Source organism: Nomascus leucogenys, chromosome 6, assembly GCF_006542625.1.
Source record: "Nomascus leucogenys isolate Asia chromosome 6, Asia_NLE_v1, whole genome shotgun sequence".
Lineage (NCBI taxonomy): Eukaryota > Metazoa > Chordata > Mammalia > Primates > Hylobatidae > Nomascus > Nomascus leucogenys.
Genome location: NC_044386.1, coordinates 45552120 through 45570480, shown reverse-complemented (window position 1 = coordinate 45570480; position 18361 = coordinate 45552120). Strand labels below are relative to the sequence as shown.

Here is an 18361-nt window from a genome sequence, read left to right as displayed (position 1 = left end):
GCTTATAAAACAAGTGAAGACACTGAATCAAAAATCTCCCAACAATAGGCTGGACATGGTGGCTCACACCTGTAATCCCAGCACTTTGGGAGGCTGAGGTGGGAGGACTGCCTGAGGTGAGGAATTCGAGACCAGCCTAGCTAACATGGTGAAACCCTGTCTCTACTAAAAATACAAAATTAGCAGGGCATGGTGGCATACACCTGTAGTCCCAGCTACTCGTGAGGCTGAGGCAGAAGAATCACTTGAACCCAGGAGGCAGAGGTTGCAGTGAGCCGAGATGGTGCCACTGCACTCCAGCCTTAGCAACAGAGTGAGACTCCAACTCAAAAAAAAGAAAAAAAAAACCCAACAATGAAAAATCCAGAACCAGGTGACTTCACAAGTGAATTCACAAAATTTATTTATCTATTTATTTAGAGACAGAGTCTCTGTCACCCACGCTGGAGTGAAGTGGCGTGATCTTGGCTCACTATAACTTCCGCCTTCCAGGCTCAAGCGATCCTCATGTCTCAGCCTCCTGAGTAGCTGGGACTATAGGTATGTCCCACCATGCCCAGCTAATTTTTTGTGCTTTTAGTAGAGATGGGGTCTCACCATGTTGCCCAGGCTGGTCTCAAACTTCTGAGCTCAGGCAATCCGCCCACCTCGGCCTCCCAAAGTGCTAGAATTACAGGCATGACCCACTGTGACTGGCCTCCACAAAAAATGTAAAAAAGAATACCAATTCTTCTCAAACTCTTCCAAAAAAATACAGTATTTTTATAGGGAATATTATATAGGGAATATTTCCTAACATATTCTATGACACCTACTCCACTATCAAAGCCAGACAGATATCACAAGAAAATTATCTTCTATGAATATGGATGCAAAATCTCAGCAAACTGTTAGCAAACCAAGTCCGAAAATATATTAAAAGAATTATACTGACCAAATAGGATTTATCTCACTTTTATCCCAGGAATGTAAAAGTTGTTCATCAACATAAGAAAATTAATCAAATAATTGATAGAACAAAGAAAAAAGATGATTAGCAGAGTTGATACAAAAAAGGCATTTGAAAAAATCCAATACACTTGCATAATATAAATACTTAGAAAACTAGGAAGAGAAGGAAAATTTTTCAACATGATAAAGGGCATTTATTTAAAAAGCCTCACAATATCATACTCAAAGGTGAAAGACTGAAAGCTTTTCTCCTCTGATCAAGAAAAAGACAATCATCTCTGCTATCACCACTGTGATTTAACATTGTACTAAAAATTCTAGACAGAGCAATTAGTCTAAAAGAAACAAAAGGCATGCATATTGGAGAGAAAGAAATAAAGCTGTATCGCTCATAGATTATATGATCCTATTTACAGAAAATCGCAAGGAATCCAAATGAAAGCTACTAGAGCTAATAAATAAATTCAGAAGAGTTTTAGAGTGTAAGATCCACATGCATAAAGCAGTTGTGTTTATATACACAACAGCAATAAAGTAATTGAAAAGGAAATTAAATAATTCCATTTACAACAGCATCTAAAAGAATATGATGCCCAGATATAAATTTCAGCAAAAAGGTAAAAGACTGTACACTGAAAACTACAAACAGTATCAAGAAAGTGAAAAGGCAAATGTTCACTACAGATGAAAACAATTCAAGTGTCCAACAGATGAACAGATAAACAAAACACAGTCTATCCACACAATGTAATCTTATTTGGCCACAAAAAGGAATGCAGTACTAATACACACCACCACGTGGATAAACCTTGAAACTACGCTAAGTGAAGGAAGACAATCACAAAGATCACATATTATATGATTTCATTGATATGACATACCACATATAGGCACATCCACTGAGACAGGAAGTAAATTCATGGCTGCTAGAGGAAGGGGGAAATGGGGAGTGACTGCTATCGAACACAGCTTTCTTTTTGGGGAGATGAAAATTTTCTGGAATTAGATAGTGGTGAGACAGATGCACAAAACCCACTCAACTTTATACTTTATAAGGGTGTTCCAGGTGCACTGGCACACACCTATAATCCCAGCTACTCAGCAGACCGAGGCGGGAGGACTGGAGTTCCAGACCAGCCTGGGCATAGCAAGATTCTGTGGGGAAAAATAAAAAAATTATATATATATATATATATATATATATATATATGTATATCTAAAAGGGTGAACTTTATATCTTAATAAAACTTTTTTTCAAATTCCATGATAGACAGAGGCTGTCACTATGTCCTGTTTCCATGCATTAATGACATGTACTTAACCATTTATTTAAAACTCAATCTTTTGACTATAAAAGAGTCTCACTCCATTGGTGGTTCTTCAAAGACATGTTGAAAATCACTGCTTTAGATCAAACTTCCATTTGGACAGATGTATCAACAAATGCCAAACCCCTAAAAGGACTGGAACTCAACCTCCATGCACAGAGGATATACACAAGAAAAGAAATTCCATGAAGGGTTACAGGACAGCTGAAAATAGAAATGCATTAGCAATTTATTTTAAAAATCACCTTATACGACAAGAAACCTCATACAAGTATAGTAGTAATGGGTGAGTTGCACAAAAATGAAAGTCACTTTTTTAATTAAGAAATTAAGGAATGTCTTTAATTTCAGCGGTTACTTTTTTTTTTTTTTTTTTGAGATGGGGTTTCTCTCCGTTGCCCACGCCAGAGTGCAGTGGCATGATCTCAGCTCACTGCAGCCTCCACCTCCTAGGTTCAAGAGATTCTCCTGCCTCAACCTCCTGAGTAGCTGGCATTACAGGTACTTGCCACCACGCCCAGCTAATTTTTGTATTTTTAGTAGAGACAGGGTTTCACCACGTTGGCCAGGCTGGTCTTGAACTGCTGTCCAAAAGTGATTCTCCCACCTCGGCCTCCCAAAGTGCTGGGATTACAGGCATGTGCCACAGCACCTGGCCATTAGCATTCTTTTTTATATTCTGGATTTGATTATATATTTTTGAATACAGAAAGATACATCTCCACACAACTCACAGGGAAAAGCTTTATTTAAGCACTGCAAACTTGTGACTATAGGCCGGACGCAGTGGCTCAAGCCCGTAATCCCAGCACTTTGGGAGGCTGAGGCGGGTGGATCACGTGGTCAGGAGATCAAGACTATCCTGGCTAACACAGTGAAACCCCATCTCTACTAAAAACACAAAAAATTAGCCGGGCGTGGTGGCAGGCGCCTGTTGTCCCAGCTACTCGGGAGGCTGAGGCAGGAGAATGGCGTGCACCCGGGAGGCGGAGCTTGCAGTGAGCCGAGATCGCACCACCGCACTCCAGCCTGGGCAACAGAGAGCAAGACTCTGTCTCAAAAAAAAAAAAAAAAAGTTGTGACTATAATAACAAAACCTGAGCTCTGGTGCTAGATAGTAGCTGTGCCCTTGAGAAAGGCACTTACCCCCTCCCAGCTTCCTATTCCTTATTTGCAAAATAAGTTTCTAAGACTACAGAAGTTGTGATCTTTACTTAAGAAAGAGGAAGGCATAATGATACTGATACTGGGAGTGAAAGTAGGCAAGGATTCTCTATTGACTACAGAGTAACTTTTAAGGAATCTTAAGTTTCTCTCCTCAAAATATTCACTGCCAGTATCTTAACAAGTCTAAACATTGGGAGATCAGTGGAAAATAATGAGGTACTTTGTCTCTCTTTTATTTCATTATTTGTCCAATTTCATCCCCTTCTGAAAGCTGCCTAACAGGGAAAAACTTCTAATTGTTAGCTTCTTTAATTCTAGTATGTTAAGCTGGTTACATCTCCTCCTATTATAAGTCCACTTTGGGGTCAATATTTTAATCCGAGTTACTTTAAATCCAATCACGGGACTCCAGAGGACTCAAGTTAGTTCAATCTGAAAGCTGAGGGAGGAGAAGAAATTACACCTTATCATTCTCTTTTTTTTTTTTTTTTTTTTTTTTTTTTTGAGATGCAGTCTTGTTCTGTCCCCCAGGCTGGAGTACAATGGCACGATCTCAGCTTACTCACTGCAACCTCTGCCTCTCAGGTTCAAGGGATTCTCCTGCCTCAGCCTCCCAAGTAGCTGGGATTACAGGCATGTGCCACCACACCCAGATAATGTTTGTATTTTTAGTAGAGATGGGGTTTCACCATGTTGGTCAGGCTGGTCTTGAACTCCTGACCTCATGATCCGCCTGCCTCGGCCTCCCAAAGGGCTGGGATTACACCATGCCCAGTCACACCTTATCATTCTTAATAGCAATCAGTGGGGTATAATCAACTGATATTAAAATACTAATACATTAGCAAAACTCTCTCAAGATAAAGTCAGAACTGTGTTTTTTAAAATACTGAGTCAACAAACACTGGAATACACTACTAATTATTAGCAAAACCAGACATATACAGTCTTGCATCACTTAACAGAGATACATTCTGAGAAAAACATCATTAGGTGATTGTCATGTGAACATCACAGAGCAGACTTACGCGAACCTAGATGGTATAGCCAACTACACACCTCAGCTATATTTCTCCTAGGCTACAAACCTGTGCATCATGCAATGGTACTGAAAAGGGAAGCAACTGTAACACAATGGGAAGTATTTGTGTATCTAAACATATCTAAGCACAGAAAAGGCACTGTAAAAATATGGTATTATCATCTTATAGAACAGAACCACTGTCATAATATGTGGTCCATTGTTTGACTGGAATGTTGTTACGCTGCACATGACTATATTTGTTTGTTTTTGTTTTTTGAGACAGAGTCTTACTCTGTCGCCCAGGCTGGAGTGCAGTGACATGATCTGGGCTCACTGCCACCTCTGCCTCCTGGGTTCAAATCTCCTGCCTCAGCTTCCCGAGTAGCTGGAATTACAGGTGTGTGCCACCACGTCCAGCTAATTTATTTTTAGTAGAGATGGTGTTTCACCATGTTGGCCAGGCTGGTCTCGAACTCCTGACCTCAACTCATCTACCCGCCTCAGGCTTTCCAGAGTGCTGGGATTACAGGTATGAGCAACCGCGCCTGGCCAGGGTAAACTTTTTTTTTTTTTTTGAGACGGAGTTTCGCTCTTGCTGCCCAGGCTGGAGTGCAATGGCGCAATCTCAGCTTACTGCAACCTCCGCCCCCTGGCTTCAAGCGATTCTCCTGCCTCAGCCTCCCGAGTAGCTAGGATTAAAGGCATGCGCCACCACGCCCGGCTAATTTTGTATTTTCAATAGAGAGGGGGTTTCTCCATGTTGGTCAGGCTGGTCTCGAACTCCTAACCTCAGGTGATCCGCCCACCTTGGCCTCTCAAAGTGCTGGAATTACAGGCATGGGCCACCATGCCCGGCCGGTAAACCCTTAACAGCAGTTTTCAATGTATTATGTGTGTGAAAAAGGGATTGGAAAAGCACTGTCACTCCAATTTAGGCAGTAGCCCAAACACATTTTTTAAAAATATATACAACACTTAAAAACAGTAAATGGTGGCTGGACGCAGTGACTCAATCCTGTAAATTCAGTACTCTGGGAGGCTGAGGCAGGCAGATCACAAGGTCAAGAGATCAAGACCATTCTGGTCACATGGGGAAACCCCATCTCTACCAAAAGTACAAAAATTAGCCGGGTGTGGTGGTACATGCCCGTTGTCCCAGCTACTCGGGAGGCTGAGGCAGGAGAATCGCTTGAACCCAGGAGGCAGAGGTTGCAGTGAGCCGAGATCGCGCCGCTGCACTCTAGCCTGGCAACAAAGCAAGACTCTGTCTCAAAAAATAGTAAATGGAGGCCAGGCGTGGTGGCTCACACCTCTAATCCCAGCACTTTGGGAGGCTGAGGCGGTCACATCACCTGAGGTCGGGAGTTCGAGACCAGCCTGACCAACATGGAGAAACCCTGTCTCTACTAAAAATAGAAAATTAGCCAGGCATGGTGGCGCATGCCTGTAATCCCAGCTACCTGGGAGGCTGAGGCAGGAGAATCGCTTGAAACCCACAGGCGGAGGTTGTGGTGAGCCAAGATCACACCATTGCACTCCAGCCTGGGCAACAAGAGCGAAACTCTGTCTCAAAAAAAAAAAAAAAAAGTAAACGGAGCGCAAGCACGATGGTTCATGCCCATAATTCTGGCACTTTGGGAAACCGAGGTGGGAGAATGCTTGAGCCCAGGAGTTCAAGGTCAGCCTGGGTAACATAGCAAGATGCTCTCTCTACAAAAAATTTAAAAATTAGCTGTGCATGGTGGCACGTGCCTGTAGCTCCAGCTACTCGGTAGACTGAAGTGGGAAAATCACTTGAGCCCAGGAGGTCCAGGCTGCAGGACGCCATGACTGCACCACTGTGCTCCAGCTTGGATGACAGAGCAAGACTCTGACTCAACAACAACAACAACAAAAAAAACCAGCAAATCGTTCTCCAAGGAATACATTTAGCACTGCTACCACCAAAACAAGTAGAATATCAAGGATAAGATAGAAACAGTTAAAGTAACAAATGGTCCAACGTCACTGGAAAGTGTTCTACTACTTTTGGAAACATCGGGGGTTCTCAAACAGGAGTTATTTTGCCCCGCAGTAAAACTTTCTTCGTTGTCACAACTGGAAGAGAGTCTATTGGTATTGGGCGGGTAGAGGCCAGGGATGCCGCTAACACTGCATACAACGCACAGGACAGCACCACAACAGAAAATTATCTGGCCCAAAATGTCAATTGTGCCAAGGCTGAGATACCTAACTACCACACGCAGAAATCTCTTTTTTCTTTTTGGTAAATATTAGTAGAATGGAAGATAAGCCACTGAGTCAATCACATTCTGAGTAGTATTAAAAGACTACAAAACTTCAAAAGGGTGACTTTGGAGGATTATTCCAAAAGAATATGACTTATTTAAAGTAGTCTGCATAAAACAGCAACATTAAGGGAAAAAAAAGCTGTCACACTGTTCCAGCTAAACTCCTACGGATTTAATATTGCTTCAAGAAGTAAGCTTTAAAAAGAAATCTTTCTTTCTGTAAGTTTTAAGGACTAAACCCAATAAGGACACAAATTTGAAACCAGAGACCTGAACAATGATCACATTCTCGAACAGTTATTCATAATCTAGCCACTATAAATGCTAAAGCTATATATATATCATATATATGTATTATAAACATGAAAAAAGGGCAAATCCTCTGGAAACTGAAAAAACAAACATTTTTTAATTCATGCCTTCTGCTCAGTCTATAAGATTTTGGTTTTTAAACACTCATCAAAAGTAGTTTCTGAGAACCAGAGGTTAAAAAAAACACACAAGGAATGTAAAAGTCAGGAAAGTATTTATCAGCTTAGTGTCAGAGACCTTTGTGAGGATGACACCTTCATCCTCTGCATACATATCCTTAGAGCAGTTCACTTGGCTTCAGAATTAGAGCTGGTGAAGATAATTTGGTACGTTTTCTACCTTTTTTGTACACGGCAATTATCAATTGTTTACCGTGAGCTTGCTCTGCTCTGTGCAGCATACCATGTTAGGGCAACTGCAAATATTACTTAAATGATTACAACAGCATCTTCCTTTTCCTTTCTTATTTACCAAGATTAAAATGATGATTTTTTAAAAGATTTAATGAAGAGTCTGGGCACTGTAAACTCTCAAAAGTATTAAAATAGTCTTGACTGACAATGAAAACTTAATTTGGGAGAATTTTTATGATTTCTTTTAAAACATCTCAATAATCATAGCTGTTTTTTAAATCCAAGTAGGATCCTCAACAAAATGCCTGACTTAACATTCTTTTTCATATAAATGGTAATTATCAGTTTAAATGCTTTAAATAATTCTAATTGAGCAACCTTGTTCATGAGAGATAAAAATCATCTCTCAAAACTGTAGTCAAGAATATCGTGGTTTTCAAACAGGTAACCTCAAATTTATTTTATTTATTAATTAAAATACTCCCTTAGCCTAAAACCCTGCTTAAAAGATGTGTTGCTTCCTATTACTTTAAATTGCTCTGGACTTCATCAATAGACCCAGCTGTTAAATTTGGGAGCAATGACAACAAATCCCAGGGCAAACGACCGCTGAGAGTGAGATCCTTTCTTTAGAATAATCAGAGATAGTTGACAAAAAGGAGCCATACCAAATACCCTTTCAAAATTCCATTAAGAATCTGGACATAGGCCGGGCGCGGTGGCTCACGCTTGTAATCCCAGCACTTTGGGAGGCCGTGGAGGGCGGATCACGAGGTCAGGAGATCGAGACCACGGTGAAACCCCGTCTCTACTAAAAATACAAAAAAATTAGCCTGGCGCGGTGGTGGGCGCCTGGAGTCCCAGCTACTCGGAGAGGGTGAGGCAGGAGAATGGCGTGAACCCGGGAGGCGGAGCTTGCAGTGAGTCGAGATTGCGCCACTGCACTCCAGCCTGGGCAACAGAGCGAGAGTCCGTCTCAAAAAAAAAAAAAAAAGGAATCTGGACATAAATAAAACAAAATAAAATAAGTACATTTTTATACATCTTAAAGAAAATTCTAATTCTACCCCTCACTGGACCATGCTTTGCTTAAAAAAAAAAAAAATCCACAACTTTGAAAAAAAGTGAGATACTGCTACAGGTTTCTGAAAATGAGAAATGATCCTCACTAATCTGGTGCAAAGTGAGAAAAACTGGTTCCATTACCCAGAGATTATCAGGCACCTGATAAACAGACTGTAAGTAGACAGACTTTAAGAACCAAGTGTCACTCTAAAAAAGCCTGTAGAACTATATATGCAATTTCCACTTCCCTCACTTGACTTATGTAATATTAAGAGAGCCAATTTTAAGTTAAACATAACTTCTGAACCACACCTCCTCTTTCTAAAGGTGAATTTTTTTGGATCCCAGAAAACATCAACTGAACCTTATCTACAGTGTTGGCAGATTGGTTTCTCTAAATACCTCAGTTCTGTTGGTTTGAGTTTTCCAAAATCAAATGACTTTTACTCATGTTTTAGCATTCTTGAATTAGGCCAGGTAACTGCTCACAGCTTGACTTCAAGCGAACAGGCACGCACCTAAGAGACTCGGTCCTTGCCAGTACCTACAGCTCTCAATAAAACAGTGACGGTGCAGCAAAGTCTTGCCTATTTCGGGTCCAGGATCATTAATAAAATAAAAAAACCTAGCATACAGTCTCATAGTTCTTAGGGTCTCTTTTCAACATATCACTTACCCCTCTTTTTTTTTTTTAACATGACTCTTTAAATGTTTTTAATATACTTTTAACTTCACATTTCAAAGACTTGGTATTATAATTTATGCATTACTTTTTAATACGCAAGCCTCACCCAAAGAACAGTTTTTCATTAATCCCACATAAACCCTCACATTTCATCTTAACTTAAATTGATGAATGTTTTTATTAATAAAAAACCTACATCCTTTTAATGGAAACAACTACTACTATTTAAAAAGTTATATAAATGCACCCCCAAACCACCTTACCAATGGCAAAATCAACCTCAAAATTTTGGTTAAAAAATCGTAAAGTTACAATAATTCCTATGCTCTTCCAGCTACAAAGGGTCACATAAAAAATTATTTTTTACCCAAGTGAACAGTCATGGAAAATCAAAGAAATATAAGCTAGCTTTATGTTCTTTTTCCCTCTATCCTAAGACTTCAATTTCCACCTTTTATGGAAAGGAAATAAACAACTAGCTTCCTGTTCAATCACTAGCTTACAGCCAGTCTTTTACACATCACAGAACACAACCCGCCTCCTCCTTTACTTCTCTCAAATGTCTCTTATCTTAATTTAAACTTGTTGAAACGTGAGACCATTTTACCACACTAATGCTTTCCTATGAAATTTATCTTACTTATTTCAACATTAAGAATACAAGAAAAGTCAAGATAACCATAGATTCTTATTCCTAAAATATTTAAATTTAGATAACAAAGACTTAGTACCCATGAAAGTGAAAACTTAATTTGCTAAATTTAAAAATACTGAAATTTATAGGAAATGGTTTAATCTTCTGTTCTTGCTATTGTACACAACTAGAAAAAGGGCATCCCATGTCACTCCTCTTTCTATTCCAATTACATGAAAATGTAAGGCAGCTAACATGGCTATCAATAAAAAGGATTATCTTTTTTAAAGCTAAATATTACTTTAACCCTATACTTTCTTTTAAAAATGGGATGCCTTAGCAAAACTAAGTTAGATGAATTCTTTTGTGCTTGAATGAACAACAGGAAAGCAAAGCCTCCAGGCCTTTGGGGAGGAACCTTGTCCCTGCAGCCCTGCTCTGATGTGCTTGGGAGATAAGGCTCCATAGTGACACTTAAGGAAAGGCCTGTTCACATTTGAATTTCTGCATTCCTCAAGAACAATTCATGGCAATAACTAACTTTGCAGAAGAGCTACATGAAAGCTTTGGCCAATGAATGAGGGTCATCTGCTCTTTATCACAAGGGTAAACCTCATCCTGGCCAGTTTCTAACCTTTTAACCCTGTGAATTCCTAATTTACACATGAATAATGGAATTCTTGCCTAGAGTGCAACTTTCAGCTTCTAGTTCCTAAGTTTAGAGACCAAGACTTGATTGCCTGTGTGTTAAAAATCTAAAACTTGCACAGATTGAAGTTTTAGATTTCCAGGTGCTGTACTATTGTGCTTCTGTACAACCAAAAAAATAGGCTTACTGACAAAATCCTTGACTAAGAAAAAGAACACACTTGTACCCTGCTGCTATCAATACCTAAAAGAGAACTAGCTTTAAAAACAAGGGGGAAAAGAAAACCAGAATGTCCACTTAATGCCTATTCTCTTCATATATATATATATATATACACATATACACACACACACACACACACACACACACACGCATACTCTTCTTGTAAATATATATATATATATATTTACTTTGAACACAGGATAAAGGGATTTGAGCCTCCATCATCTAAACGTATTGCTTAGATATCAGAACTTTAATTTAAAAAATACATAAAATATAAAAACTTCACAATTGTCTGCAAAATCATTCACATGTAATTATTATTAGTGATAATTTCTATAAAGATACAAAAATCTAAAGATATTTAAAAAGCCAGTTCTAACATTTTGTTTGTTACACCTATCACACATCATTCATATTTTATTTATGAAGTTAGAAAGCTCTGTGCTTTTCCAAAAGTGTTTCTGGAAGCCCTAGAATTCTGTCAGGCTTCTCAGGAGGTCCTGGAAACAATGTGTGGTCATGACAAATGCTTCATCTTCTCATGGCCTATCTGGCCACCTCCACTATGTACTCCCTACCCCTGAAAGATAAGATGTTACAGTTCCTGAAGATGAAAACGCAAGATTCTACAAACCCCAAAAGGTGGGAAAATTACAACTCTATAGAACAAGTTTACATAGGACAAAAACTGAATGAACAGAATATAAGCATAAAAAAAGCACACTATCTTTAAAACAGTACTATACAGAAAAACCATTACTCCATGAAAAAATAATTATTGGCCAATGATTACGGGGGAAGGAAGGAAGGAAGGAAGGAAGGAAGGAAGGAAGGAAGGAAGGAAGGAAGGCGGGCGGGCGGCGGGCAGGCAGAGGGAGGGAAGGGGCAGGAAGAAGAGAGGGAGGGGGGAAGGTAGGGAGGAAGGAAGGAAGGGAGAGAAGCAAGGAGGGAGAATGGTAGGCAGAGGAGGGGAGGGAAGGAAGGGACAGGAGGAAAGACAGAGGAAGGAAGGGGGAAGGGAGGGGGGAGGGAGAAAGGAAGGAAGGAAGTAGGAAGGGAGGAAGAGGGAGGGGAGAGAGAGGAAGGAAGAAATGAAAAATCAGAAATCCTCTCAGGTTTATGCTGGTCTTTGGCAGGGGTAGGAGTGTGGCTAGAACTGCAAACCTCTGATTTTCTGATGTATCAATATAGAAATATCTTTGCTTGCAATTTATTTTCTACAATTAATCCTTATTGCAGAATAAAATAAATTAGTTAATATAAGGATGGCATAAATGGATCATGAACAGTAAAGTCACCTAGGAAATTCCTGCCAATAGCTTCCTAAATTTCAATTGTATAGAACTTGAAACTACTATTTCCTAAATATTATGGTGGTTTCGTATTTTTTTTTTTTTTTTTCCTTAAAGAGATGGAGTCTCACTATTTCCCAGGCTGGACTCAAACTCCGGGGCTCAAGGAATCTTCCTGCTTCAGCCTCCTCAATAGCTGGGATTACAGGCTAGCCACCAACCCAGCTAAGATTATGCCTTTATCTCAAGAACGTCATCTACCTATTGCCCAACTTGTAAAAGATCAATCTGTAGGTATAGTGCAAAATCTGTTTTGTGGATTAACAAAAGCATGCAGGTCAAATGCCTTAAAACTTTTAAGATTCAATTTTGGTTTTCGAGATTTAGTCTGTTAATCTTGAGAGCTGCGTGTTTCATCACCTGAAAAAGATGTAAAGCCTCAGTGGGCACAAGGAGTTCAGTACTTGTCCTAGGCCCATCTTTACACTCAACAGTTACAGGTCTACCACCAAGCAATGGATCACTTGGACAAATGGTTGATCTGATGGGGATGTTAATACAAAAGAAATCATTAGATAGCACACTTTATGACAAAAGGGGAAAAGTGAGCAGATATGGGTTTAAGTCCATTAGGCATAATATGGAAATGGCCTTAATCTCTTTCCCTCCCGGCAGGAAAAGACTAGGAATACTTCAAAGGCTTAAGAGCGACTGACCAATGCCCTCTCATACAATTAAAAGGCAACATGGGTGATCTAAAAGCAGTCAGAGAAATGGAAGGTTGTGCTATAAGAAAGATTTAGCACTCAAGAACCATCTGCAAAGCAGAAAAATTTGCTTGCGATTGTTTTCATTAATTACTAATTTCCATAAGATTAAATTTTAGAACAACTTTTGTTGCGTTGGCCAAACTTCTACATCCAACTCTTCATACTTCGTGAAATGCTTAAAATTTTTATAAAGCCACCTCTACAGGTTTCATTTTACTTGGTGTTCTAAACCTAATTTGACTTCTGTTCTCAATTACTCATTTGAATTTATATATGTATTTTTTTTCAGATTTCTCTATATGCCTCAGCATCAACTATTATCTCCAGTAAAATTCTTAATGCATGCATGATTTGGGGGATTATTATATTAATACAGCAAGAAATCATCAAAATGTAGCAATGAAAAATGTCAACAACCAAAAACTTAAAACACTTACTTGATAAGGCAAGATGAGCTTTTTGACTAAGAATGGCTCCATATTTGTTCATTGCCAAGCACTGATAAAATCCTTCATCGGACTGCTCTCCTCGCCTGCCTTCCACCTCACTGATGTATAAAGAGCCGTTAGAAAGAACCTCGATCCGTTTATTTTCAGACACTTTTGCTCCATTTTTCAACCATGTGACCTTAATAGGAACTTCTCCGTGAGCCTGGCAATCTAAAACGACTGGGTCCTTTCTTGTGACAGTTACATCCTGTGGTTCTTTTACAAAAGACAGTTCGCTAAAGCACCACGCTCCTATAAGGAAAAAAAGGAGAACGGCACATCCAGAATTACAGGCACAAAATGATTCCTTAACACACAACTGTAAAACACATATTCAGGGTATAAGATGACAAAGTTTAACAAATTTTATTAGTTAACTTACAAACACCTTAATGAACCAATCTAAATTTCAGCAAACTCTTTCAACAAGTCAGAGAAATCGCTTTTTACATCTTCACTAAAAGCATAGGGAAGATTTCAATAACTTCTATGCCTTGTATGAATCCTGCTCTCAAGTTCCTTGCTAGAGTTTCAAAATCATCAGGAAAACTCACGAGCACAAGCTGTTTGCTTTTACAAGCTTGTCAAAAAGATCTTGAACAGAGTAAGTCGTAAAAGTCTAATTTTACAAGAAATCATTAGCAAAACTCCAACTCTGTGAACAAGCAAGTTTATTTCCTTGTCCCTTGAAGTGTTTTTGGAACCCTTGGCACCTACTCCTTTGGGAACTGCGTTTATCTTTTGTGACAAATTACAAGTTTGCATTTTTCTATCTGCCCTTTTACAGCAGGGACTGTATCTTCTCTCCCTGAAAGAAATCCATTTACTTAATTTCTGCAGAGCAAGCTAGGTATTTAAAAGACAAACAATAGACTTTGAAAAGTTGGTAACTCTTGCTGCTTGTACTCAGTGGGTGATCGGATTAGGAAACTTTTATTTCAGTTTTTTAGAACTACCAACTGGTGGAAAAAATGCGTGACTAATTGGTCCTTACTGTCTAATAGGGATAGGAGATTGCTTAATCAACCAATACACATTTTTATCAGAGCAGAGGAAAGGCTTTATCCTAAGCATATACACATCGCCCTGGCCCTCGCCAGGATAAAGCATTCGATGACCATATAATACTCTGTCACCTCCTGCATTTAGTGCACAGGCCGTCTTGAAGTCTCGCGTATTGATTGGGGGTGAATGGAGAATAGGGGTGTGTGGGGGAAGCGTTGCTTCATCTTCCTCCTGATCGTTGTGGATCCTTGATTACAAACCCCCAGAAATGATTTGTTTCTCTTCAAGGCAGGTCCACGGGATACTCACACTTCAAGGCTCCCTGCATCCCGTAATGTACGCCCAGGGAGACGCGAGCCACCCTAACAGCCCAGCGCAGTGCGCGGACCGCTCCGGAAGGCGCCCATTGTGTTTCTGAGCCACATCTGACTTTGATCCTCTTTTCAAGCCTAACAGAAACTAACCACTCCAGAAAAAGTCTGGCGTCTGTAACCTGCAAATAAATAAAATAACCCATTCTCCTGAACACCTCTCTACCGTCACCCCATTCACTTTACACTTTTATCTCTTCTAGGAAACCAATACGGACGCAAGGTAGAAAAATGAGTTCATCCAAGTTTGTGCAAGGCAAATCTAGAATTTGGAAGAATCTTCAGATCCGTACACACTTCAGGCCCTGCCCCCAAATACCTAGCTTAGGAGAGAAATCCTATTTAGCTACCTTCCTTTCCAGCTTCGGGGACTTTCCCCCACTCCTCTCCGGGGCACAAATCGGCCACTTCACTTCCAACCCTGCCAATTCCACCCTCCCATCTCCTCCTGGCTGGATCCAGATCCGCCAAGCTGATGCCGACTGGGGCTATGAGTTCACCTATTCCCTCTCGCAGCCCTAACAAGTGGGGGAACTCCCACTGCACACCCAGGAAGCCGCGCGGAACCGCGGCGCCCCCTGCACGGCGAGGCTGCCACTAAGGAAACAATATAAATAAAGCCACGTGCAGCCGCGGCGGCCCCGGCGGGCTGGCGGCCCGGAGTCCGGCTGGTCGCGGCGGCGCGGACGCGGCCGGAGCCAGGACAATGGCGCGAGAAGGCAGAGACCAGAGTGGACAGCGGCCAGAACTCCGCAGCCCCGGGGGCGACTCGTGTCTGCAGCTGGCGGTTCCGGACAGGCCGCAGGGCGAGAGCGGGGGCCGGCGGTCAGCGCCACCACGGAGTACCCCGCCGCGCGCTCCCCACGCCCCGTCGTCTCCTCTCTCCCCATCCCACTCGCGCCCGCTCCCGCCCCACAGCGGTGAGAGAAAAGCCGAAGAAAGCGCGCCCACCTGGCACAGGACCGAGCAGCAGCAGGAGCAGGAGCGCGCGGAGCAGCATCCCCGGCGGTCGCAGCCGGCCGAGGGGTCGCAGAGGAGGCGCCATTCAGCGTAGCCGCGCGGGCATTGCTCCCCGGCCGCCCAGAGCCGCTGTCCGCCTGCCGCCCCCGCCCCGGGCGCTCCCTGCTCGGCGGCTGGACGCACGCAGCCTGGCTCCCCCGCTCCGGCTCCGGCACCGGCGCGGCGAGTGTCTCTGCGGCGGCGAGGCTGGTGCTCGGACGGCCGCTCGCGAGAAGACGGGGGCTTGAAAGTCCGGCTGGGGGCGGAGTGAGGCGGCGGCTGCAGAGGGCGGGGGCGGCGGAGTGGACAGCGCGGCGGCCGCGGGCCTGGGACTACTTTCTACATCTGGCCCCTGGTCTGGGACAGGGAGGGCGGCGCGGCCGGCGGAGGGAGACGCCGGGAGGGGGCCACGGGCGGCCGGGCCGGAGCCTGGGGGAGGGTGCGGGCCCCGCCGGACAATGCACCTGAGGGTCAAGCCCCGGCTGAGGGTCTCTGGCCTGCGTCCCCGCCCCCTCCGCCTCCGCGCCACCGTCGGGGACAGAGCCACAAAGGCCGAGCCTCCGGGACCGGCCAGCCTCCGGGACACCGCCCCCCACCCAGCGGCTAGTTGAGGATTGGGGAAGGGGGAGGCGGCCGGGGAGGGCTGGTGTTGAGAGACGGGGAAAGGCCGGAGGCTTCTCCCTTGATGGCCTCCGTCCACCCCCTCCTGTCACCTCCTACCCTCGCACGCAGAGGCCCCCGGTGCAGGGAAATCTCACTCTTTCCCACTTCAGAGATTTGTCAGCTCCACTGCAGGCATCTCCGGATGATAAGCCCCCGGAGATGCCCCCGTGCATTTGGGCACAGCTCTTCTTCTCCCTGCCCCCATTAGATGCAGCGCGGGCTTAAAAATATCTCCGAAGAGTGGTCTCAAATGAACAATCGCCTTTAGGGGGAGAGGGTTTATTATCTCTTCAAGTTAGTCAAGTTCTTTAATTTGTGAGAACTGTGCACACAAAAGGCTCTGTCCTGAGAGCAGGGGCGAGATCAAGGGATTTCTAGATTCTGTGGGCTTGCTGTGGGGGAGCAGGCTTTGATAGATTATTTGGTTATAAATTAAACTAAGACACAAATGTGAATTTGTTCACATCTAAATTTAATTAAGGATAACAGGAGTTAAAACGTACATTTAAAGAATGTAATCAGATTGCTAAGCGTGTGGATCATAGCGTTTACATGTGGATTAACATTTGCTAATCCAAAACTAAATCTGTGGCACATGATGAGGGCACAGGCTAAAAGCTAGCTTTCTTAAAAGCTGCTGATGGAAATCTAGCTTTGGTTACCAAGACGTCAACACACTAACTGCCTTTAGCACGTTCCAGAAATCCTCCTGGGACGGTGCGGTGGCCTATATTTGTAATCCCAGTACTTTGGGAGGCCGGGGCGGGCGGATCACTGGAGGTCAGGAGTTCGGGACCAGCCTGAGCAACATAGGGAGACCACCCCCCCCGTCTCTACCCACCACTGACCCCCGTACCCCCAAAACTTAGCCACTCCGGTAGTCCCAGCTACTTGGGAGGCTGGGGTGGGAGGATCACTTGAGAACAGAAGTCGAGGCTGGGGTGAGCTATGATCAGGCCACTGCACTCCAGCCTGTTTCCAATAAATGAATAAATAAACCCTCCTGGTGAAGAAGTAGTGAAAAGAAATAGTTTAGAACATTAGGATAGCACTACCTTCCCCCCTTAAGCTCATTATAGTAAGGAACAGCCTATTTAGCAATTTCAACTTAACTGCATGTAAAACAGTAACATCCTTGGTATATTGCTTCTAAAACTGTATTTGAAACTTAAATGAATTTAGACTATTTCTAAGCATCAGAATAAAGGTATGTGGGAAGGGAAAACGTTGAGAGGTAATAAAATGAAACATTTGCAAGTACGTTTTAAATTTCTGATAATTCAAATTTATACAAAATGATATTCCTGTTTGCCATTAAACTATTTTTTTTTTCGTTGTATCGCATTCTCCCTCTTCCCTTTCTCCCTGTTCCCTTTCAGTCGATCCCAAGTGCTCATATTTCCTGAATAACACAGTACATGTCTGCTTGGACACTTACATTTTCTCTCATGTATAATACTTGTCTTATATCATGTACTAGGCTACATAAGCTATTTAAGGACTTGTTATCTAGTTCTGGGATGCCCCACAATTTCCATCCAGCACAGTATCTTGCATATAGTGTGTAACACTGAGGTAATTAAAAGTCTGGTTTTTGGTATCTAACAGACTAGCATTCAAATTTTTGCGTTATATAGACAAGTCACTCGTGCACTCAGACCTAATCCATTTAATGGGAATAAGAATAGTATTGACAGGCGCCAGGCACGGTGGCTCACGCCTGTAATCCCACCACCTTGGGGGGCCAATGTGAGTGGATCACCTGAGGTCAGGAGTTCGAGACCAGCCTGGCCAACATGGTGAAACCCCGTCCATACTAAAAATACAGAAGTTAATTGGTGGTGGCACGTGCCTGTAGTCCCAGTTACTCAGGAAGTTGAGGCAGGAGAATCGCTTGAACCCGGGAGGCAGAGGCTGCAGTGAGCCGAAATTGTGCCACTGCACTCCAGCCTGGGTGACAGAGCGAGACTTTGTCTCAAAAAAAAAAGAATACTGATGAGCTGCTGTATTATAAAATGATGCATGCATGGAAAATACCTGGTGCATAGCTCTATAAATAATTGCCATTATTATGTTTAGTAAATAAATA

At 42.6% G+C, this 18361-nt stretch overlaps 1 protein-coding gene across 1 annotated transcript in view; it reads right to left on the bottom strand.

The window, feature by feature from the left end:
• The window catches only part of PRTG (protogenin), a 123388-nt gene extending 107684 nt beyond the window's left edge, over positions 1-15704 (bottom strand). The window contains exons 1-2 of the mRNA XM_030814056.1: positions 15562-15704; positions 13184-13486 (exon numbers count right to left, since the gene is read on the bottom strand). Of these exons, the coding sequence (XP_030669916.1) occupies positions 13184-13486; positions 15562-15655 (397 nt within the window). The 5' untranslated portion in view covers positions 15656-15704. The remainder of the gene's footprint in view (positions 1-13183; positions 13487-15561) is intronic.
• Between the last annotated feature and the right edge of the window lie 2657 nt (positions 15705-18361).